The following is a 25559-nucleotide window of genomic DNA, read 5'->3' on the forward strand; positions in this document are numbered from 1 at the left end:
AATATTGCAAAAGCAGGAAAATAACATTTATTTTGTTCCTCTACCTATACATTGAAGACGTCTAAACTTCGACACGAACACCGAAAATTGACTTATAAACCTTATAAACAGCAATATGGTTTTAATATTATATCTAATAATTTACATACGCCAATTAGTAACAACTTGACATAATAAAGTCTATCAAGGAGCTAAAAGCTAAGCTATATTTGTCTTCTCTTTTTAATGCAATTTAATATAATTCATCTAAGAATCTATATATCAACGCACAGCCCAAACCACAGGACGTATCGGGCTGAAATTTGGCATGCAGGTAGATGTTAGGACGTAGGCATCCGCTAAGAATGTATTTCCCGAAATTCTTGCAGGAACGGGGAAAAACGGGGATGCCCGTACAAAGTCGTGGGCGGAAGCTAGTCACCTATAAAAACGGATTTATATAATTTGAATAAGCATTTTATAGTTACAAGTTGATCTCTGTTACGTATGCCCTGTGATACAACAGGGAAGTCTACCTAAACTGGTTTCTACATAATATTTATAGAAACTGAGAAAAAAAACTTGTATAGATCCACGACTATTAATTATTGATGTTATTAAATTTGTGCAATAGAATTCGAACTCATCAATTTTATGGCCAAGTATGGATTAAGATTTGATGTAATTTCATACTGGTGATATAAGAATGTAGCATCCAATTGAAATGTCTTCTCATAATCTATACTAATATTATAAAGCTGAAGAGTTTGTTTGTTTGTTTGAACGCGCTAATATCAGAAACTACTATTCCGATTTGAAAAATTCTTTCGGTGTTAGATAGCCCATTTATCGAGGAAGGCTATAATATATCATCACGCTAAGACCAACAAGAACGAAGCAATGCGGGTGAAACCGCGCGGAACAGCTAGTACAACATAAATCAAAATCAACAATATCTGCAAAAACATGCAACTAACTCCATATTTCTTTTAATGGGAACAATTTTCCGCATACAATATTTCAATAATCATTTTATTACCTACTAATAAAACACAGCTATAAACGCACAAAACCTTGATACGTCGTGATTTCTAAATTTTACGCAACTAGTATTATCACTGAAAGTAGTGCGATATACAATCAATTATCTAATAAATGATTGTTATTGGAATAAAAGCGAGATATTCATTTAATTCTAGACGCAATTAAGAATACATAATAACGTAGATACTAACATATTTATTAGTACATATATGTATGTGAATATGATCGCTCAATCCTTATAAAAATGAAAATTTTCTAATTATCCAAGAACTTGACATTTTAGAAAAGGAATCACACAGATGTATTGAAGAATACAAGTCTAAATAGTATATTTATGTTGTTTGTATGTGTCCCAAACCCCCAGATTACATCAAGGCAAATCAAAAAACAACTTAAACATACAATTTAAATAATAATAAATTAAATATAAAGATAGTATTGTAAGAAAATCTTCCTTTGATACTAGCTATAGCATACATAAACACAACTCGGAAGTAAGACGTGATTAAAAATTGTAAAACATTCGACCATTAAAAATACTCAAATAACTTCCCGCATTAAAATCTCATAATGATTCAATGACATGCCTTTAATTAAATACATATAAAGTTCAATCACTTAGAAGGCAAAAATCTTGGTCTTTTCGGATATTATCAATTCCGGCATTTTAATGTTTTTACAAAATGTTATTTATCGTTATTGACATTCCCTTTTGTGACTTGTTCTTGAAATTTTGGCTCAAGTTAAATAACCCTATCAAGGCTAACAACAGCTTCTCATAAAGTATTTTAAAAGCCATATTTCTTGGAAATTAGCGCGGAACGAGTGACATTTTCGACAATTTTTCTGGTATGAATCCATGCATATTACCGCTTTTTAACTTAACCAAAACTTAACAGATAAGTTTTTCAAATTCTATTTTTGAGATTCGTTCTGTCTGTTGTCATAGGCAGTAGCCAAGCAGTAGTAGGTATAATAACTTGTTTGCATTATAAAACCTATAAAAATATCTATCATACGATAGTTGCCGTTTTTAGAAATAATGCTGCGATCATATCTTCTGGGTTCTCACAAAATTTACTAACATAGCATACGTATTTTTGATACTAAAAAAATCTAGGTCAAATCAATATTTTACCCTAAATCTACCTAGTGCCTAGGCTCGCAAAATATTACTTTCACTTGTAGAAGTAGGTACATGAATTTGCAGTGCTGGAGAGAAAGTTCAAAAGCGCGTAATAGCTCAGCAGTTCCCATTTGTTGGATAAATTTTCTAAGTCTTTTTAAGATAACGGCTTTGTACACAGTTACATTCGTTTTCGAGAGAAAACCGTTAATCGGTCCCTTATGTTTTCTAAAAATTGAAAAATAATATCGTATTCGAAAGTTCTCTAGGATTATAAAGCGATTAGGCTTTGATAACGTCAACAATTTTTTCTTTTATTTTATAAAATAGCCATTCTAGTCAAGATCATAGATACTATGGTAATAATATAAACATCAATGAAATCCGCCAAATGAAAAAGAATAGTCAAGACAAGAAGAAATCCCACATTAATTTCCAGAAACTATGAACACATTTTAGGTTCAATCTATACTAATACTATAAAGCTGAAGAGTTTGTTTGTTTGTTTGAACGCGCTAATCTCGGGAACTACTGGTCCGATTTGAAAAATTCTTTCGGTGTTAGATAGCTCATTTATCGAGGAAGGCTATAGCTATATACCGTCACGCTACGACCAACAGGAGAGGAGCCACGGGGGTGAAACCGCGCGGAGCGGCTAGTATTGTATACGACTTATCAGTACATTTAACTTTGTTTCCAAACTCAACCAAAACATACATAAAGGAAAAAAAATAACTTTGTAAATGATATAAGTACAGTGATACGTTTTTGTTCAGAGGCGTGATACACGTGCACACAACAACATAAGTACATACATACATACACAAACACTCAGTAGGTATATTGTCATCCGTGCAAGTAGTCTAGTACATTTTATTAATGTTCTAGTAAATAGTGTTAAATTACCGCCACGATGCCGCCGCAAAATGAAGATTATGCGTAGTAAATGTCACATCATTCTGACACCGTATATATTGAGGAAAAAACATAGTCAGGTTCCTTATTAGCCGATAGTTTTATAACTGTCCGAGCAAAACTTGTTCTGCCTTACTCTAATCACTTAGGGGTATGGAAAATAGATGTTGGCCGATTTTCAGATCTACCCGATATGCATACAAAATTTCATGATAATATTCAAGCTGTTCCTAACTAACATTGTGGCACGCGAAATTTTATATATTAGATTTAGAAGAAGAAAAGAAAATTACAACAAACAAGCAACAAAGCTGAAGCAAATTTTATAGAGTTGCTCGCAACAATGCGTGCTGCAGAGTTGTTGAAATGTTCTCGACCAAGGAGCGTCAACATTTGATCTAATTTTCCAGCAGGCAGCAACATGTTTATCAACTGTTGCTCACCAAATATTTATCATGAAATGAATACGAGGATTTAGCTCAATGAGCGAAAACTTTCCTAACAAACCAAAACACTCTCTAAAGGAAAATCATTTTACAAAATTTCTCCTATCATTCATATTATGTTGTACAATATTTACGTTCTTGGCACTGAAAATTGAAAACGCCTTTCCTCATGTGGCTTCTATTTATAGACGTTATCACGTTTATATGACTTTGTAATATTTTAATTTATTTTTAAGTTCTGTACACACAAGCACTATACAAATACTTGGGCGATTGCAAATAATATTGGTTGTGTAAAGCCCTCTACGATTTTGTATGTGGCCTTCATATTTGAACAATTATTTGAAGTGGTTTGATGTAATAAGTACCTATATTTAGAAAATATTTTTTTGCACTTACTTGGTAATTCACATAGACTTGTTTGTTTATTATTGTCGTAAAAATACCGTATGATTTATGAATGTATAGTAAATAGGTAGTCTATTGCAAAGCACATTTAAAAGATCGATTTATTTATCATTTTGTCAGATTTGATACGTTCATTCTCCTCCAACCTTATCCACTCAATGACCCTATGTGTATTCTTCACCCCTTTATGCGTTATCTTATTTATGTTATTGTTCTATATAGCAGCTGTTTACTTGGAATTAAGGCAAACACACACAAAGATAAAGATGATGCATTTTAAAACTTATAACGTTGTACATATATACCAATTTTGCACTTAGTAAGTTACCTAGTTATCACTTTATTCTGCTTGTCTATAGCATCACAGTAAAGCGAAAGACGCAGTATCATAATCAAAATTTTCCCCACTCTCTAAAATGTTTCAATAGAACCTTCACCGTTTGTCCTACCTTACTTTTTACAATCATATTTTCTATTCAGTCATAATCTTAACACTATATAAAAACGATAGGAAAAAAAATAAACAATTCTAATGAATATTTCTTTACTTACTTGTAACCAGTTAATATGTTGAGCAGTGTGGACTTTCCGGCGCCGGACGGGCCCATGATGGCCGTCAGCTCGCCGGACCGGAGTCGGCCGGACACCGATTTGAGGATCGTCTTTACATCTGCGATAAAAGAATATTGTATTAATTTTTGTAGAATGATTATATTGCTTATAATATCTAGGATGAGACCCCAAGTGGGGTAAGGGTTAGACTTTAGAGTATATATTCTATGGTAAGGGGCAGATATATTATGCATACATCTGTTTCACTCACAGACATGTATTTCACTGATCGATTTTCTTTAGGGACAAGTAGGTGATTAGCCACTGTGTCGTGCCAGATCGAGACATTTTTTTCTTTCTCCACCGGGAATCGAACCCAGGACCCCTCGGTTCTACAGTCTACACTCAAGCGTACCAAGGAGCTAGCTGTGTAAAAGAAAGTAGACAGTATTGACCGGTTGGCTTAGGCGCGGGACATATACAAGCGGCGCGGCGCGCCGCGGGCGCGCCGCGGGCGCGCTGCCGGCGTGCATCGGGTGCGCTATTGGCATTTTGTATGAAATAATTTTGGAAAGGCGCAACCTTGGCGCAACCTTGGCACAACCGTGGCGTGCCGTCTCGACGCCTGTCCAAAATTCTTTCATACAAGATGTATAAGAAGGACGTGGTGCAAAACAGATTCAAGAGGTGCGCTTATGGCACGCCCGCGCCCGCGCTGCTTGTGTTTGACCCGCGCCTTAGTTGGTACTTGGTAGCGACCCTGCCTTCGAAGCCAGAGGTCGTGAGTTCGATTCCTATCCAGGGCTTCACTATGTTTTTTTTTTGTGTTACGGACAATATTTTTATTAAGGCCACACCACATGGATGGGAAATGAAGATTAAAATTTAAAAAAGTGTCTAATTTTGAGTGCGATTGCCCTGAATGATGTAAACCTTTTTGTTTTTACAGCGTACCTACGTATAGATTGTCCGAACAAACTTATTAGGTACTTTTTGATTTTGAAATTTATACAAATCAATATGTCCTAACAAATGTGAAACGAATAAGTCGCAAGCTAAATAAGAAGATGGATGCTAATCAATGACGATGAGGTCAATCGAGAATAGTAAACAACGAAATAGATTACATATAGTAACACTTCAAGAGGGTCTTCAAGAGGAGAGTGAACAGGTACATTCTAGGGAAGCACGCTCCATCTTAGGCCACATCTCAGCTTACCATCAGGCGAGATCGTGGTCAAGCGCTCCCCTATCGCAGCATAAAAAAAAAACTATTCGAGAGAATAAAGTCTTGATTTAATATAAGCTACGTTTAGCTCTTTCAAGGCATATTTCTTAAATTACAAAATAATTTTCATATTTTACTATTGATAAAGTTCTTTCGTTGTTATATTTTTAATTCTACTGCACATTAAAATAAGCATATCTCATTTACGGAATGCAAATTTTAATAAGATTAGGCAAAATCACACTAATCAATTTATTTAATTAAATACTTGAAACCATGAAACAAGCATGCATTCAAGACAATTAAATTAAAATTACACACACATACATGACAATAAGAAATCCCCATTAACCGTGTAATTAAATAAGACAGGATGAGAAACATTAATTTATATTCTGTATCATTTGATACCACGTAATTATGACAATGTATCTTATTATGAAACCAGTTCTCAATAGACTACGATTTTTTAATCACTTATAATACCACAAGAGCTTCAAAATTATCGGGTATTTTCCGATAGGTTCGTTGCAAACAATTGAAGGAGTCAAGTTTTTCAGGTTAAAATATCACGAGCGCGAAGCGCGAGTGATTTTTCCTGAAAAACTTACGATGGTTTTTTTTTTAGTCCAATATTCCATGCGTAAGACGGATACCATTCCAAAATATCAAACATGCTGAACGTTAATAATCAAGTTTTCACTTCTGCCGGCACTCCCGGAGTGCAACCCGTCTTTTTTTTAGGGTTCCGTAGCCAAAATGGCAAAAACGGAACCCTTATAGTTTCGTCATGTCCGTCTGTCCGTCTGTCCGTCTGTCCGTCTGTCACAGCCGATTTACTCGGAAACTATAAGTACTACAGTGATGAAATTTGATGGGAATATGTGTTGTATGAACCGCTACAAAAATATGACACTAAATAGTAAAAAAAAGAATTGGGGGTGGGGCCCCCCATACATGTAACTGAGGGATGAAATTTTTTTTTTCGATGTACATACCCGTGTGGGGTATCAATGGAAAGGTCTTTTAAAATGATATAAAGTTTTCTAAAAAACATTTTTCTTAAAGTGAACGGTTTTTGAGATATCAGCTCTCAAAGTCGTAAAAAGTATGTCCCCCCCCCTCTATTTTTATAACTACGGGGTATAAAATTCTAAAAAAAATAGAGGTGATGCATGCTAATTAACTCTTTCAACGATTTTTGGTTTGATCAAAGTATCTCTTATAGTTTTTGAGATAGGTTGATTTAACTGTAATTTATTATATTTGCTGCTACGGAACCCTTTGTGCGCGAGCCCGACTCGCACTTGGCCGGTTTTTTTTTAATTAATGCGTTATCTGTAGCGATATCTATCACCGCTGAAACGTGTCCTTCAAAGCCGCGATAAGGAAATATTTTTTCTGTAATAAAATAATAGCAGTTATCATTAACAGGATTGATTCTTGGGAAGCAGTTGTGATGAAACACATCTTTTACAATTGACATTGATCAACCCAATGGGTGTTCTGTCTCTTTATTTTAGTTTCTCAGCGATTAAAGAGAAAAAGAAATGCGGTCAGAGACACATTTGAAGATTAGATAAAATTAAAGACTATCGGTGTTAGTCCAAACGCCTTTGTGAAGACGATGCAATGACTCGTTTATATACTTATTAAATGACTAGCTTTCCGCCCGCGGCTTAACCCGCGCAGTCAAAGAAAAACCCGCATAGTTCCCGTTCCCGTGGGATATCCGGGATTGCGTCATTTTCCCGGGATAAAAAGTAGCCTATTCACGGGTATCAAAATATCTCCATACCAAATTTCAATGAAAATTGGTTCAGTAGTTTAGGCGTGACTGAGTAACAGACAGACAGACAGAGTTACTTTCGCATTTATAATATTAGTATGGATTATATGGAACTATCTACTATATTACTCCTCAAATATAATGGCCTAAAATTGTTTATCATAAAAAAAATGGATAATAAGGACAATCAAAACAGATACAACAATACAACCGGACGTATCAACAGTCAATAATTATACTGATTATTCAAATAACTACAGATTACTAACAATAGAGTAATTTTGTTGCGAAATTTTAAATGACAGACGTCCGTACAAGGTTCATTGTTTCAACATGAAACATTGAACCTTAAACATCTATTTATCAAACCTAAAGAAATTGTTCACAAATGACTACAGGAGTAACATAATATTGTTTAAGATAAACAAATAATATTTAATGAATCGTGTTTCGCAAATTCATTTAGAACAGTGTCTAAAATTCCTATTAATTAATAAAATATTGAGTTTGTTTTAAACATGTAATACTAATTACTAAAAACCAGTTTTCTTAGATACGTCATAACTACACAGACCTTGTCATGACTTCGAACAGTGATTTATAATTATACGCCAGCGACGATTTTTAAGAAGAAGAAGACATACAAAAAAGTCAAATTATTACGGAATCTTCAAATGTCAAAAATCAAAATGTGCATAAATTTTTATTTTTTATTGTCTGTAGAAGACACTTATAAACTTAAATTGGGGAAATTTCACACACGAAATCGGTCGATTTTTCATTCAAAATTCACATGTTTTTTTATCAAAATTCAAAATGGCGACAGAACTTTAATATAATGGAAGTACATATAACGAAGAGGGAATCTCTTTATACGTAACCAGTTATTCTATGAACTCGAGTTGGAAAATTAATTGAATGCATTTAACATATTTCTACTGGGCCTACGAAACGTGCACTAAAACTTAAAACTAAATATGCTTTAAGGGAAAAAATGCCCTACTATTCTATTGCTTTAATTATAATAATCAATTGATTATTCTCTGTTACTAATACGAAAATTATCAACCTAGCAGTACCATTTATCTCGTAAATTACATGAAGGTAATACATACTTGTACTTGACGTCAAGTACATTTTAAAATTAAATATTCACAACTTATTAACTTATTTCTTTGCGTTTCCATCGTGAGGTCACTGCGGCGTGAGACAGGCATAATACCACAAATGATTGTTAAAAATTATTACCTTTTTTATGCACACTACACTCCTAATTATTATTTTATGCACCTTTTACTCCCTGAAGAACTTAAACAAGATATTATTTTAGCTGAACAATTTCTTGCCGTCTTAGAAAACAGACTTTGTATACATATATATGTATTACGATTCAAAAGCGCTTCTAAAAGTATTCAGTCTCCTTGTATAAACGTTTGGGTGAAGATAAAAATTAGCACTCAAATGAAAAACATTCTTGTAAAAGTTTACAATCTTTACAAGCTATCTAACTTTATATTTAAAAGCTACTAGGTACGCCCCGGCTTCGCCCATGGTACATATTTACGTTTTCTCTACATAAAAACCATCCTCGTACTTCAAGGAATATACTTAATAAAAAAAGAATTATCGAAATCGGTTCAGCCGTTCTCGAGTTATGCGCTTACCAACACATTTTGCGATTCATTTTTATATATAAGAAGATTGGGCTACGAATGTTTAAGCATAATAATATATTCGCAAAGGAATGTCCGCACGCACTCCAAGTGGTTAATAACAGGAAATCTCCGTGACACGTCACAATACTTCAATTTGGGGTTTCCTTGAATCACTCCTCTATATAGTTGGTATCTTTGACATACTCCATACTGTTTTTCTTATTTTAAAGTGAAACTTTAGGCGCGTTGAAATTCCCACATTAAACATTTTAGCTACTGAATACTGATTAATATGCTATATCATTGTATATCAGTTGCTAAGCCGATTTGAATGGTAGATTGTGTTTTTCAATGACATAGAGTTAAAATCCGCCTTTTAGCTATCTCTTTTGCTTTCAGTGCAGTGTGCCAATCATTTCTCTTATTCACTTGCTCTTATTGTGCCTTTGTTACTACTTTTAAACCATGAAGTTTACTAGTATGGACTATATATACTTAAAAAACTATCGATACAATTTCTACAACCAAAATCCGAATGATAATTTAGAGATATAGGCGAAAAGTCAGAAAGTCGATTTCTTTTGCTTAATAAAAAGAGATGATTTCTGGAATAAATTAAAACTCGTTTTAAAATATTACATACAAGGCAGCTTACCTACGTCACAATGACGAGGAAGATAAGACACTTCGAACAAATCTTTTAATTATGTAAGTAATATATTGGTTGAAATGGCACTTTAAACTTTAAGTTTAGAGTCTAGGGATGTAACGATACCGATACTGATACCGATATATCGGCCGATATATCGGCAAGCCGATATATCGGTATCGCCGATAATAAATCAACCGATACCGATATTTTTTTATTAAATTCTTTCTTTTCTTTTATGTTTTTGCATTGTATTCATTCATATTGTTTTATTTCTGTTTCTGTAATAGTGTTAAGGAAGAGCGGAACCTCCTGACACAAGCATTTTATTTGCTTACTATAGTCGAGCCAATTTAATAGGCAACATTTGACGTCTATCAATTTTATCTTCAAAGAGAGGTAACCTGCTTTAAAACATCGATTAAAGTGAATTAATCGATACGGATTTGAAACATTTGTCAATCGAATTTATTAATTTATGATGATTTTTATTCACAAGTTATCAATGCATTCGATTCTAGATGTCAGATTTCGATTTTTAGAGTAACGTCTCTGGTATTTAAAAAGAAAAAAGGTTTATTGACACAAAATTGTAGCGACGTCAGTTCTTCAATTCAGAAATTGTTTATTACGTTTAGAATGGTTTATCAGTAAAATGAAATCTTAAAATTACTTGTATCGGTCATTATTATTATAAATATGTGGTCGTCATTGAAAAAAGTTAAGCAAATGTGCAGTTCTAACAAAACGAAATATCATGTTATTCTATGTTGTCGTTACTAGGTTACGTTGTTGAATTTTGTTGAACTGTCAAACGTTGCCTATTAAAATGGCTCTACTATAGGAGTGTTCCAATCACAAATTTGTTTATGTAAAGGAAAGAAATAAATAATTTTGAATTTTTTTAATTTTTAACGTGATAACGTTTTTAAAATCGTTTTAGTCGGGTGACATGTTCATAAACTTGTGTCACACCAAAACCTCACGAGCGCGATCGCAGGTATAACGAGAGAGAGACGGACCGATCTCCCGTTTCATCTCGAGCGCTGCCACTGCATTATGTTATCACGTAAACATCTCGATCGTAAACCTACTTTACAAACAACCAATTTTTTTGATATAAAATAATTCAAAAATCCGCGCCCAATGAACGATGCGGGAGGCCGCCCGCGCGTGCGCACTTTGTTTTCTGAAAAAAACTCTACCAATTATAGTAAACTTTTATTAGGTACTGATTGTATGTGTATTACTTAAAGTTTAACTGACTTCGTAAAATAATAATATGTACTAAAATAAATGGTTTTGTTGTTTTTTGATTTGGCATTTTTATTTAAAAGAATACGATTAACAGTTGTCTCTGTTAAATGTTGGTAACTTTTTATGCATAATTCACTATTTATTTTTCTACCAAGCCATCGATATCGGTATCGGTATCGGTATCGCCGATACATTACTACAAATATCGGTATCGGTATCGTATCGGCAAAATCATGTATCGTTACATCCCTAGTTTAGACCAAGGAAAAAATTTACGGAATAATCTAATTTATGATGATCTGAGTTAAACATTTGATATTATTGCCAGTTATGAATACAATTAAAATAAACAGTTTCTTCGCAAAGGTACCGTAGATTTAAAAAAAAATCTAGTTTTATTCCTGAGCACACCTAAATATACTACAACAAATATTTCTCAAAAAAAGTTGTGCAAGCTAAACCTTCACACAAATTACATACAAATAGAGTGCTGAGATCCTCATTAATCTTCTCATTACATTTACATATTTGGCCAAGTAAGGTTCTTTTGGAAGCGCTTTTCAATTTCATATAAACATAGTATAAGTTAAAATCCATTAAATCTCGATTATAATTCATGTTCCATTATTGTAATTAACATTTGCTCAAAGGGAAAACCATTTATGTAAGTTCTGCGTGTAAACGTAACACGTAAGTTTCAATCCATAGGTACTATTAATATTATAAATGCGAAAGTAACTCTGTCTGTCTGTCTGTTACTCAATCACGCCTTAACTACTGAACCAGTTTGCATGAAATTTGGTATAGAGATATTTTGATACCCGAGAAAGGACATAGGATAGGTTTTATCCCGGAAATGCTACGGGAACGGGTTTTTTTTTGAAAACGCGTGCGAAGCCGCGGGCGGAAAGCTAGTTCTACATATTTACCAACTTTCGATTTAAAGTTAAAACGCTTCTTTAGACGCTACTTTAGATTTTAAGTTAAAACATTATTATTTACGTTTTATAATTATTATGATTGTAGTTTCGCAAGGCAACGTATAAAAAGTAAGAGACGATAAACGACTAAAATGATTTCAAAGATAATTGTATGAATTTATAAGTCTAGATGTATGTTTGTACATTGGACATCTAACATGTTGTCTGTTGGTAACAATTATTTGCAATCGTTAACCAATTAATAAATACATATCATTCCATAATGGCATGACATAATTATCATGATTATAAAATCAATAGAAATACAAATTAACATACCTACGAGAAAGGATTCCAACCGAACACGAACTTATATTTGCAAATCTATACTAATATTATAAAGCTGAAGAGTTTATTTGTTTGAACGCGCTAAACTCAGGAACTACTGGTCCGATTTGAAAAAGTATTTCGGTGTTAGATAGCCCATTTATCGAGGAAGGCTATAGGCTATATATCATCACGCTAAGACCATCAGGAGCGGAGCAATGCGGGTAAAACCGCAGGGCATAGCTAGTACTTTATAATCAATCCTAAATACATTTTAATATAATTTTAAATTTAACGGAAATGTCAAATGATTATTCTATATGCCTCGATTGGCGCAATATAAGTTGAGATTAATTAGGTACTCTTTCAAGCCTTGACTCTTGTACCTTTAAAGCAAACCAATTATATATGTTTTCCTTGTGCATGTGTATAATGCGTGTGGATACTGTAACTTTGCATCCATAGAAACATATTTAATTAAATATATACTAATGTAAACAGAGCAAAATTTTGTCCTTCCGTGGTTTCAGGAAAAGTTGATAATCCACAAAAAGATGCAGTAAACCTATCTTGAAATGCATATCATAAAGTCGACGAGGATAATGTAGTTTTTATGAAATCAAGGAATTTGAAAAAATAAAAAGACCAACAACATAATAAAAGACTAAGACTGGTTATAAGGATAATAACTGAGATAATAGATGTTCTGGTAAAGGATTTAGAGATGTAAACACTTCAGGAAATGAACGATTTAAGAGGAAGGATGATAATATAGACTTTATTAACCAAGTTAGGATAGTGAAGAATGAAATTTGTCATGCGATTAGACACGCGAATGAAGTCACAGATGAAAAGTTAGTTATAAGTAGTTAGTTATATATTCTTTATTGCACACAAATTTTTAATTTTACAATACAAGGATATCAGAAGCATTTGGCGGCTTTATTGCTAAATAGCAATTTCTTCCAAGAAAGTTACTATGAAATATGCGATAGATTGAGGATAATTTATCAAAAAGTGTAAGTATCTTAATCAGGGGTTTACCATGATGTCTAATAGCATATCTACTGTTGGAAAGTTATGGCTCTAGACGACCTATACATGTCGCTGTCATTTTTCCACACTGGAAATAATACTGTTTAAGGAATAGGATTATAAGTAGGCACAAGACAATAATTTTAACCAGGGGGTAGGTCTTTAGACAATAATTTAAACCAGATACAGATGATATTTTCTAAGAAGCAGGATATTATCTCTGAATGCATTCATTTTGGAGTTCTTATTATTCTCGCATCAGTAAAAATAATTTAACACAAAGAAGCGATTGAAATAGTGAAACAGCATAGTAATGTTAAGGGTCGCAGAGGTTAAGGCAATACCGTGTGGCTTGGACAATTTATTTTGAATGCGTGAAAGATTTCATTCATTTGTTATATTTATGGTTTAAGTGTTTTATATTAATATGCATTTAGAAGTCTTTATAAAATACCTTATAATAGTTATAAGAATGGCAAAAATGATCATCTGAGTTCATCTTTAACAGTGTTTTAAAATCTCCGGTAAACAGTCCTCTCAATTATAACTGAGGAGGTGTTCACCAGACCAACTATTAATATTTTGCATATAAATATCATACCAAAAAAACTTCTTTTATAAAAAATCAAAATCGAACAAAAATGTTCTGCATCTAATTCCTCACACTTGATATTGGATATTCTCAAAAATTTTGTGAGGAAAACTTAAAGATAAATGAAGAGTAATTTTTTGCCTCAACAATAATAATTAATTCAGAAACATTAATGTTGGGGAAAACGAGTTTTAATATGAAACAAGAATAACGTGTATTTTTCAAAACATATTGACATTGAGATGTGAACGAGAGGCGACTTCCTTTAAGTTATTTACTTATTTACATATCCATGGATTAACGAAAATCTTATTTAATTATTATTTTTTTAATCTGGAGATAAACTAAATATAAGACCTGAAATTGTACGGTTCTATGAAAAAAGTGAGAAACGTTTCAAAAAATATTTCCAACTCTTCAAAACCCAGGTGTAATTAAAAAATTGCAAAAATTTTGAAATTCATAAAATTCTGCAATTTCACATAATGCAACGTTTACAGCAATTATAAAGCGAATTGCTCTATAAATGTTAATCGTTAAACAAATAAATTCATAAAACTATTATCAGTGCAGATACAATATTTAGTGAACTGTGTGCACTGTGCGTTACTACCTACTTGAAAGACATTCACAATAACTTTATTGTTCGGTAGTTTTGTTCAAGCGTAAATAATGCCAAAAAAATGGTTTAAAAATTTTTTTTTTTTAAATATAGCATTTGAGTATAACAACTTTCAAGGGATTAAGGTAAAGGCTGTAGATACACGTATCTACTTACGTCAATCTCATACATTCGTAGTCTATTCTATTGAACGCTACGCTAACAGAAAGCCACTTGACTAGGGGGGCTGGCAAGAAACTGTTTATTTAATACCTATGTGTTATTCCTTTTGTTCATAACTGTGTTTTAGCACATTTTAGGTAGGTATGTTTACTTATTACTTAAAAGGTTTCGAGGATGAATGGATGGATGTTTGTTACTCGTTCGCGCATTAACGGCTAATCAGTTTTGGATAACATTTGACAGTGACACAGATAGATTATTGGCTATTTTAAACAGAGGTTTTCTAGTTTGAACCTGTTTACCACTCGAGAGATGATTCAGGCTGAAACAAGTACCTAGGTACCTACATAATCAATATTTGTCATAGATAACTATTGGTTTTTATAATATTCGTAATCTATGATATTTTGTACGTAGTGTGAAGTGGTGTGAATCACAAAAAACATGTGAACTCTCTTATCTCAACGATAGAAGCCACTTTAAAATAAAACAATGAACCTTTGTGCTGCCAAAGTCACAAAGAAGTTGTTTACTTCCGTCGTCCGCGTCGCCGCGTACAAAAGCGCGGCTTACATTTAAAGGTAAATCTGCACATTAAAATAAAGACGTTTAAAATTTAATACATGCATTTTACACCTTAGTCACGACCGCGATAACAATTGTATAAGCTTTGATTTTTAACTCATTGATAAAGAGCATCGAATTATTTTAAATATTGTCCTTAGAATCCGGATCTACGCGATATCACCCGCAACTTATCTCATAATTTATCATTGAAGGAAAATTACTAACAAATCGCTTCTAGCATCCAATTAGAACTACTATTGATAAAGACATCATTACAAATAATCACAGAATTAATAACGTTGACGTACATAATTAACATTTCGGTACAAATACAAATAATATTATTATTCGAGTCGAAGTTCACGAGGCGAAAAACTGGAAACTTTTGAAGATTTTAATCAACCGCCTTTTAAATATATTTACTAGTTTTTTCGTGGAAAAATATTCAGTCCTTGGCCGTTCCTAAATAGTGTAATCGTATTTTACTTATTTGGTGTGTATTAGCTAATAAGTGGGTACTCACTGCTTTTTCTTCCCTCCTGCACCTTGTATGTGAGGTCCGTGAAAGCCAGATCAACTGGGGGTCGTTTTGGCAGATGTGTCAGGGTCTTCGGCTGAGCCGGGGTGATCGTCACCTTCAGGCTGCCTTTCCTGTCCGACAGAATGGGCATTGAGTCCACGGGACCGGCGAGGGAGTCTTTATCCACTTTCATTTTAGCACAATGGAATTAAATACGTCACAAAGGAGCTGGGCGGCGTTAACGTGCGTATCGCCGCACTCTCGCGCACACACTGATCGTCGTTCGTACTTCGTCGATCGACGACTGACGAGCTACGACTCGCGACTCGCATCGAGGCGAAGTGACGTAGCGACATACAAGATATACAATGAACTTTGCACCAGCTCGGCGGATGGTTGCTACATTGATTGCACGACTGACAGACACGGAGGAAGTCGCCAATTGTACTTTTTGAAATCAGAACGCTACAATCTTGTTGTAAAAATACAAAGGATGATCCAATTATAAGGTTACGGTCATTCATAAGGATAGAACTGAAGTCATGACTTGGCTATTTCATGTAGGTACTACTCACAAACATGTATGATACTTTGACAAGACCAGTTCAATGCCACAGAACTTAAGTATACTGAACTTTTAATCTTAATAGTGTAGTGTTCCTCTTAAAACCTATAAAATGTCAGTACAAGGAAATTCCAAACTTCAAGGAACTTTCATCTACAGACAATAAAACTTTATTATTTAAGTAAACAAGCACTATCATAAAAATGTATTATGCAAAACATTGTTAAGAATTAAAATGATTGTCTAAAAATCTTCAAATGGACCGTGCAAATAATATGAGTTAACAGTGTTAACTTAACACTACCAAAACTAATATATTATCCAGTTATATACAGTAAAAGTTCCTTATTCGCGGGTAATAGGTTCCGTAAATGTGCCGCGAATAGAGAAACCGTGAATAAGGAATAGTAATTTGTATGGGGTTATAGGGAATACGTTCTTAGGTGATGAAATAAAAAAGCAAATACCTACATAAAGAAACCAGTTTAATTTCAGTTTTTGACCAAACTTATTTATTAATTACCATTTAATTAGGTATTATCTTCAGGTTTAGGCAATGGCTTGTCACTTTTTACTCGTTTTTTAATTTTTTTTAGTCAACATTATAAATTCGTAGTTGTAGTTCAAGCGTTTACTAATGGTTTTTATTCAGGTAAATACATATTATATGTATGTACCGATGTACCGATTCGATCCGCGAATAAAGAATTTTAGGCCGCGAATACAGGATTTAGGTCGCATTTTTTTCATCCGCGAATAGTGAAACCGCGAATGAAGGAAGCGCGAATAAGGAACTTTTACTGTATAGTATATAACTATTATTCATGATCTTAAAACGACAATGCAATAAAATGAAAATGTGGATAAGACTTCCCTTTGATAAAAATGTAAAAGGAAAGAAACAATAGAAAACGGAAACATAGAAATTAAATATAAATTTTTATCTGAAATAAATATTGTCCAACTATTCTCTAGTCTCTCTAGAAAACATCATTAGTAGGAACAGAATTATTGAAGACATAATTAATTTGATAAAATAGCGAGAGCTCCACAGCAAGAAAAATAGGTATTAAATTAAGATTTTGACTGATATCAAATAATAATTAGATACATAATTCAAAAACAAGAATGAGATAATAATTTCTAGACATTTATAGACACTGAAAAAAAAATTGATGATGTTCATTTAAATTAGTTTACATAACAGGAAAGAGCCGTTTACTTAGAAGTTTGTAAACAAGAATTTTATAATGTTTTCTTTTTCTTTTTTTAGGATAACAAAAGACAATTTATACAAAATCAACTACAATATAAAATTTATGTATCAATATTTTATGAAGTTTTGTACAGATCAATTTAAATTCTGTATTGTTTACATTTGTAGGCCCAAATATAAAATCTTATCTACCACCTTTGTTTTGTGAGACAAGGTGAAGAAGAATAGAGAAAACAACATTGTATTGTTTTTTCATAGTGGAACTCAGTAAATAACTTTCGTTAATTTATTAATATAATCATAATTTAACATCTGTTACAGAATAGATATTATTTATTCAAAAGTTTGCATTTTTAATATTAGTATACTACACATTGTGTAACATTTGCTGTGGAAAATTCAAATTTGCAAAATGGAACCTGTCCTCACGGAAATGTAACTTTGTGAAAGTACCTTTAAAGATTGGGTCAGCAAAATAAAAGTTATCACAATATTTAGTTAATCAGAGATTAAATATGGTTTAGGTATGTCAATACCAAGGAACTGAGAGTACATTGAGTACTAAAAGAGGGTTAAATAAAAATTATTAGTTAACTATCATCCATTCTTGCTGTCGAAAACAACAACAGTAAAAGTGATTATCACATGACTATCGATAAGAATCCACTACAGGGCAAGATTGAGAGTAATTACGTTTAAATTATGAGCTTATTTGATCATTAAATATAAGAAATACTTATTATTAATTAGTAAAAGCATACAAAACAAAAGGAGGTCATGCAAAATGTCTACGTCGTTAGTTGTTTGTTTACGCAAGATATCATGTAATTACCCCAAATTGTTGAGAATGAACTTGTTATCCATCTTATTCTGAGTTCATAACAGCTTGCTTGGGTATTTTGATACACTTTGAAATGTAATCAAATAGCAGAATATAGAAATCAGTTTGATAAATTGATAATTTGATTGCGAAGGTACGCAATAAAAATAACGTTAACAAACTGCACGTAATTATTTTTCTTTTTTATCTGTGATCATATGTCACTGTCACTCTCATTAAATGTCAAAACTGAACAGATAAATAATAATTTATCAGATAATAATTAATATTCTCATAAAGATAGAATGCATACCTTTAAAAACGAATTGATGGATACATTGAAAATGTTTGCAACTCTTAGAGCCATTTTTATAATATACAATATTATTTTTAACATTTAAGTATCATAATCCGGTTAGAAGAAATAAATATTTAAATCATCTAATGTTGCGCTCAGTATTTTGCTTTTTTTAGTGCGACTTAAGACGTGGCTTAGCTTGATCGTTTCAAATCAAATTGAATTCAATATTTATAGTGCCACGAAAAAGGGCTTACAAAATTTTGCCCTCACATTTTTTTTAAGCTATTGCATAGCTTCTATCGCGGGCCTTGAGCGCGGGGAACGAATCGAGAAATTCCGTAACGAAAAAACCTCACGCTCCCCACTCCAACGGGCGGAGGTGTGGCTTGAAGGCATGCTATGCAATAGCTTTATCGTGGCAGTCCCCGAGTGCCACACGTTTTTCTTAAATTTTAGTTATTTTTAAATCCACAGCGTAAATCTGCGACATAAATCGTTCGTTCACGGTGTTGGTTAATGGTTTGTTTGTTCGTTTATTATTTATGTATTTACAAAAAATAAAATAAAAATAAACTGAATTTATATTTTTGGTTTTATGGCATTCAAATGGTTTATAAATATAAATATATAAAGAATAAAAAAAAAATTCGATCACGCCACTCCGAGTGGCTGAGTTGGTCAGGCATCCGCCCCGGAATGGCGCGAAAGGATGCGGGTTCGAGTCCCGCCTCGTGATCGAATTTTTTATCTATTCTTTATAAATTTATATAAAAATAAACTGTTTGGTTGTTGTTGAAGTGAAAACTTCTTTAGCGTCGTTGAGCACTTTTTCTGTAATGGGTATAAAATTTTAAACTCGCGTCAGGACTCAGGAGTGACGGCAGGACACGTGACCTGAAAATATCAAACATGCTCAACGTTAATAATCAAGTTTTCACTTCTGCCGGTACTCCCGGAGTGCAACCCGTCTTTTTGGCTGTGGTTGTTTGGTTGACCATTCAAAATTATTAATATTTTTTTCCATTATTTTAAGAGTTAAATATTAACTTAAATATTAATTACTTAAATTAATATTAACAATTGTTCTTCAATAAATTACGTTTGTTCGAACATTTATTTGCCATTTTATTGTATAATTTGCAATTTTTAATTATATGAATATACATAAAAAAAGTTGTATTGTTTATGTTATGTATTTAAATTGAACGAATGATAATTTTTCGATTGACGTTTTTTGTTGTATTCTGACAATTGAGTATTGACATTGACATTGACAATAATTTGACAATCAAATCAATATATTTGTAAAAGACAGTCAAGTTACAACAAAATTTTGCATTACGTCAATTAATTATTTGAAATAATAATGTGAAAAGTAATTATCACACAGCATGAGACTATAGATAGCGCACGTATACTAAGATGGAAAGCGTAACAGTAAGTATCTTTTTGTAAAAAATTATATAAAATGAAAACAGCTGTTTGTTCACTCATATTGTTTTCTTTGTTACAGAATTTCTCAGTTTCGCTTATCAAAGGATTTATAGACAGTTTACGAGGTGTAACTGTACTTCTATATTTAGATAAAGAAATAAATGAGCGGGCACTAAGTCGTTCTCCACAACCAGATTTGGACGGCGCGAAACAGAAATTGAAACAGCCCAAAGTTAAACAGTGAGTGCGAATATATACTTTAAATACATTTTATTTATTAATTATTTAATATACGCAGTATTTGGCTACAATTCTAATACATTCTCGTAGGAGTGGGTAAATGAGATTAGAAACTAAAACAACATTCATTATCATTCATTCTAATAATACATGTAGATCATATAAATATGCTAATTAACTAATTAACACGTATACTAGGTGGGCATTGGTGACTTCTATTGAATATAGAATAATATTGTGTATGTTTTTGAGAAACCATTTTTATATTTATGCATACATATATAACATATTTGAAGAGATAAATGATGAATATATCCACCATATAATACCACATTAACAACAGCGGAAAATAAATTAATTCTACCTCATAAATAAGATGAAATTGAAAATATTTGAAGACTAGTTCAAACTTAATTTATTCATTAAAAATCATCTCTATAAAAGATCATATTGAACTCTAACAAAAGAGAAGGAAAATGAGTTCACTATGTGTATTATGTGTCTGTAGCATTGTAGGCCATAAACAGATGAACAAACATGAATAGGGTTGTTTAATCAATAGGCTTCTTGTCATGAAATTTAATTATGCTTTTTGGAAATAGAAACAGTTGTCATGGAAACTAGTAAAGGGAATTTGTCAATATTTAAGCTAGAGCTTAGCGTGCTAATACATAATTTCAAATTCTGTATAAAACGTAAAGCATAGTTTTGTAATTTTGAAATTTTCCTGGAGTTTATAAAAAAAAATTAGTTGTTTGTAAAGTAGGTTTACAATCGAGATGTTTACGTGATAACGTCTTATTGGTGGCAGCGCTCGAGATGAGATGGGAGATTGGTCCGTCTCTCTCTCGTTATACCTGCGATTGCACTCGTGTGGTTTTGGTGTGACACAAGTTTCTGAACATGTCACCGGACTAAAACGATTTTAAAAACGTTATCACGTTAAAAAATATATTTTTAATTAATTTTGGCATCTAGTCCCCAAGCATTTTTTTTTCATAAATCTGCTTATACATAATAATATATTATGCCATAGTAGGAAAACTAGTTCTGTTCAATAAAGGAAGGAAACTCTTTGTATTTAAAAATATTGCACTGTTACACTTTGTCTACAAATCAAGGTGAACTACTGAGTAATTTCAATAATCCAATAAAAAACGAGCAATATTTTATACTAGCTTCCGCCCGCGACTCCGTCCGCGCAGATGTCGGTCTTGGCGTGGGTGGTTTATTTCTCCATTTTGAGTAACTCTGAAAATGACATCTTATAAATATCTATTGGACCCAAATACGGCTAGGCCTATAATAATACGCAACGTGTGTTCGCGGTTCTACAGAACAACGTCTATGGATAAAACTGAAAAATTCAGATTAATTTTTTTTTACGTATTTTTCCAGGATAAAAAGTATCCTATTTTACGCCCAGGATAATAAGGTATAATTATACCAAGTTTCATCGAAATCGAACCGTTAGTTTTTACGTGATGCCTGAACATACAGACAGACAGACAGACAGACAGACAGACAGACAGACAGACAGACAGACAGACAGACAAAAATTTTTTTAATCACATATTTGGGTTTGGTACCGATCCAGTAACACCCCCTGCTATTTATTTTTTCAATATTTTCAATGTACAGAATTGACCCTTCTACAGATTTATTATACGTATATGTTATAGGCAAACTCCGAAGCTCCGGCGCTCCTAGGTTGGACTGGTCAATCCTCAGGTCAGACTGCATGACTTAGTCAAAGCCCAAACAAATGTAAATTTTCGGCCTTTGACTAAACAATTTTCGTCAAACCTGGGAGAGACTAATTTGGTCAGGCAAACGTCAAAACACAATTTTATTAAATCGGGGTTTGACGAGTCAAACTCCGATATAGGTATGAAGTGTCTTATCTTCGTATATTTGGAAGCATTTTATCATTTAAGCAGCTTTCAAGTCTTAAGAACCGCTTAACTCTGCCAGTTCTGACACCTGATTGGTCAGCTTACGTGATTTTCACTTTTATATTTGAGATGCTTTGAGAGAATGCCGTGTGGCATTAGGCCCGCCTTTGGTACGATGTGCAATAAAGTATAAAATAAATAAATAAATGCTTTGGAATATACGGAGGTTAGTTTGTATAAGATTAAGTATAAAAAAATAACATTTTTAAAATTTTGATGTTTATTGTTTTAATAATTTCTTAAGTAATTAAAATGAAAAATTAATCATTTTTCTGACATGGTGAGGCATTAACTTTAATGTTAATTGTTTTAATAATTTCTTAGGTAATTAAAGTGACAAATTAATCATTTTTCTGACATGGTGAGGCATTAATGTTAATTGTTTTAATAATTTAGAAGAATTGCAGTCGCTTCTAGGATTGACTAGGCCAAAACCGAAACAGAATAATTTACTTTCGACGTTTGACTGAAAAGTTAGGAGCTCCTGGGTTTGACTAAAAATACTTCAGGCAAAGGGCGAAATTGAAATGTATTTCGGGGATTGACTGATGGCTTTGGCCAAACCCAGGATAAACCAGTCCTTCCGCGAAGAGACTGTGTATCGGACTTTGACTATAACATATAGACTATATATACAATATACATGCATGTATTATAATTGTTTATGCATAATTATTGATTTTATTTTTTTATATATAACTAGCTTTCCGCCCGCAGCTTCGCCCGCGTTTTCAAGGAAAAACCCGCATAGTTCCCATTCAGTTGTACTTTCTAGCAAATTGTAGTAAGAAACAATTTCAAATAAAAAAAGAACAACAACAAAATTAGTCATTGAGTATATAGCAATCTGAAGGCGAAGGCGAATTCAGTCAAGTTTTGTTATCTAATTTATGGCATATCTTTCTGTAATTTAGAGTGGTGTGGAAATCAATAAAAAACTGTATTATAAATACTAAACACATTTATTTCCTTTCAGAGAATCAAAAGTACTTACACGCGTGTTGCAGTCGTGCGTTCTCAATGGCTTCATATTTTTGCTCAGTATATTAGTGTTTGAGTATGCGCTACTCCCAGCGGTGAAGTACTTAGTGATAGCGGTGTTTGGGCACAACCCGGGCGTCGCGCATAGTGTATGGTCGTGGATACAACCCTTCCTGTCGATGACGTTTCGAATGATATGGGTGTTACCGCTGTTTCTGTTGAGCAAGCTGGTGAATAGCTTGTGGTTTCAGGTTAGTAGTATTTTTTTAATTACAATTTTAAAAGTTTTTCTCCGCTGTAGTCAAAGGAATACCCTTATATTTCTCGTTTCTGTGGGATTTTTAGCTATCAGTGTAACTACTAAATTTCGTCCAAATCGGTTCAGTGGTTGAGGCGTCAAAAATATCAAATTTCGACCTCCATCTTCTCCAAATTATAACGCAACATATATTTTATAGTCTGGAAGAGATTGCTACTTAGTGAATAATACAGGTTTAAATAATTCAATATTAAATAATACCCAGCACCAAAATAATTTATTAATTAAAATAAAAATTATTATTTAACAGGATATAGCAGACTCGGCGTATAGACACAGGCGCGGTCGGCCACAATTCATGTCGAGTGTGAGCAAAATTATCGCTGATTCACTGTTTAGCTTATTGGTGCAAGCCTTATTTTTAGTCCAGGTAAGAATATAAATTTCATAAGATTGTTCTCATCACAATCTTAAAAATATCTGTTTTTATGAAAAATGAGAGAGATTATGCCATTGTATTGCCATATGTTCTTATTTCATGAATGATTTAAAAATCCATTTTAACTATACTAATATCTTTAATTACTTAAGACCATCTATTTTTATAACTTTTTAATTTTACACCTCAATGTACTCGTTTGAGTACAAGTGGTTCATAGTCTAGGAGCAATATTATATCTAAAATCATTGACATAAGTTCTCAAAAAATAAAAATAATTAAATCTATCCTATTTCCAGAGCATGCTAGTCAGTATGTTACCAATAACGTACATCGGCGAGCTTTTATGCCTCGTGCACATGTGTCTACTCTACTCTCTGTACTCATTCGAGTACAAATGGTTCAACATGGGCTGGGAACTACATAAACGGCTTACTTTCATAGAAACGAATTGGCCGTATTTCCTCGGGTTCGGTCTACCCTTGGCTGTGTTGACGCAAATACCCCAGTCTTATATTATTAGGTTTGTATGCTTATAAATATGTACTTTCTACGTATAAAATCCATACTAATATTATAAATGCGAAAGTAACTCTGCCTGTCTATCTGTTACGCTTTCCCGCTTAAACCTCTCAACTGATTTTCATGAAATTTGGCACAGACAATCTTTAGACCCTGTGAAAGAACATAGGCTACCTTTTATTGCGATATATGTACCATGGGCGAAGCCGGGGAGGACCCGCAATGCATATTTTTTTAGTAATAAGCACTACATTTAAAACATTAATTTTTTGCAAAATTTCATTATTTTTAATCCAGTATTGAGAAGGATTGACCAGTATAGATATATGAGGATTAATAAAAATGTCAAAACATAATATACATATAATAGTCTGAATTATCTATCACATACTGTTATCTATAATATAATGTTTATTTATATTTTTCCAGTGGTTGCGTGTTTTCAATATTTTTCCCTGTTTTCATTTTGAGCGGGAATGAAGCCACGCCAGTCACAGGAAGGTTAGTACAACATAATAGTATTAATGACTGTTTGTATGTTTGTAACATGTTTTTGTTCGTCTATAATGAGAAAAGGCTGAACCGTTGAAATCGCCTACACAAGTAAGGCAATTCCCAAATTTTCATTTAGCTGTTCTTTACCGTTTTCAAAATACCTATAACTATACATCTTATTTCACCGTAACGATTTAACTAAACTTTCTTTGTCTATCCGTTCCAGTGAATACCCTCTCCGGCTGTTCTCACCAGTAGTCGCGATATCGAACGGAATGTTCCGCTTCGTGCGTCACAGCGCTGACGTCATCGACAAAACCAGATGATAAACATGTTGTATGATGTATTTTATGTATTTGTGTGGAAACGGGAACAACGTACCGTTAAATGTACATGTAAAAGGGGATATCACATTTTGTAATTTTATTACACTTTTTTTGTTCAATGGAGGGTAGTTGTAGAATTAGTCTTTTTGTAATTTTTTTTTTCACTATTTTGTGTGTGAATGATGTTAGTCTATACAAATAAATGTAATTGAT

General features: G+C 32.9%; 2 protein-coding genes across 3 annotated transcripts in view; one reads left to right on the forward strand and one right to left on the reverse strand.

Annotated features, from left to right (window-relative positions):
* The window catches only part of LOC149908761 (ATP-binding cassette subfamily G member 4), a 44765-nt gene extending 26216 nt beyond the window's left edge, over positions 1 to 18549 (reverse strand). The window contains exons 1-3 of one of the 2 annotated variants that reach the window (XM_090120339.1): positions 18407 to 18549; positions 15797 to 15924; positions 4471 to 4588 (exon numbers count right to left, since the gene is read on the reverse strand). In XM_090120339.1, the coding sequence (XP_089976465.1) occupies positions 4471 to 4588; positions 15797 to 15924; positions 18407 to 18438 (278 nt within the window). In that variant the 5' untranslated portion in view covers positions 18439 to 18549. Of the gene's footprint in view, positions 1 to 4470; positions 4589 to 15796; positions 16098 to 18406 lie in introns of those variants that run through there. The other variant, XM_090120338.1, reaches the window with a different exon arrangement.
* Positions 18550 to 19976: 1427 nt separating this feature from the next.
* On the forward strand, positions 19977 to 25369 carry tank (EI24 domain-containing protein tank). Its single transcript, XM_090120340.1, has 7 exons — positions 19977 to 20132; positions 20209 to 20369; positions 23301 to 23556; positions 23875 to 23994; positions 24303 to 24526; positions 24955 to 25026; positions 25247 to 25369. Exons 1-7 carry the CDS (start codon positions 20118 to 20120, stop codon positions 25344 to 25346), a joined length of 948 nt encoding a protein of 315 aa, XP_089976466.1. The 5' UTR covers positions 19977 to 20117; the 3' UTR covers positions 25347 to 25369.
* Positions 25370 to 25559: the final 190 nt, after the last annotated feature.

The sequence above is a fragment of the Colias eurytheme genome, chromosome 4 (assembly GCF_061535395.1).
Source record: "Colias eurytheme isolate Ceu_HAF_F1 chromosome 4, ilColEury1 Martin Lab GWU primary, whole genome shotgun sequence".
NCBI classification, from domain to species: domain Eukaryota; kingdom Metazoa; phylum Arthropoda; class Insecta; order Lepidoptera; family Pieridae; genus Colias; species Colias eurytheme.

Coding starts and splice junctions, on each gene's coding strand:
- tank (XM_090120340.1), top strand. Junction 20,370..23,300: donor AAACAGCCCAAAGTTAAACA/GTGAGTGCGAAT, acceptor ATTTCCTTTCAG/AGAATCAAAAGTACTTACAC. Junction 24,527..24,954: donor CCCCAGTCTTATATTATTAG/GTTTGTATGCTT, acceptor ATATTTTTCCAG/TGGTTGCGTGTTTTCAATAT.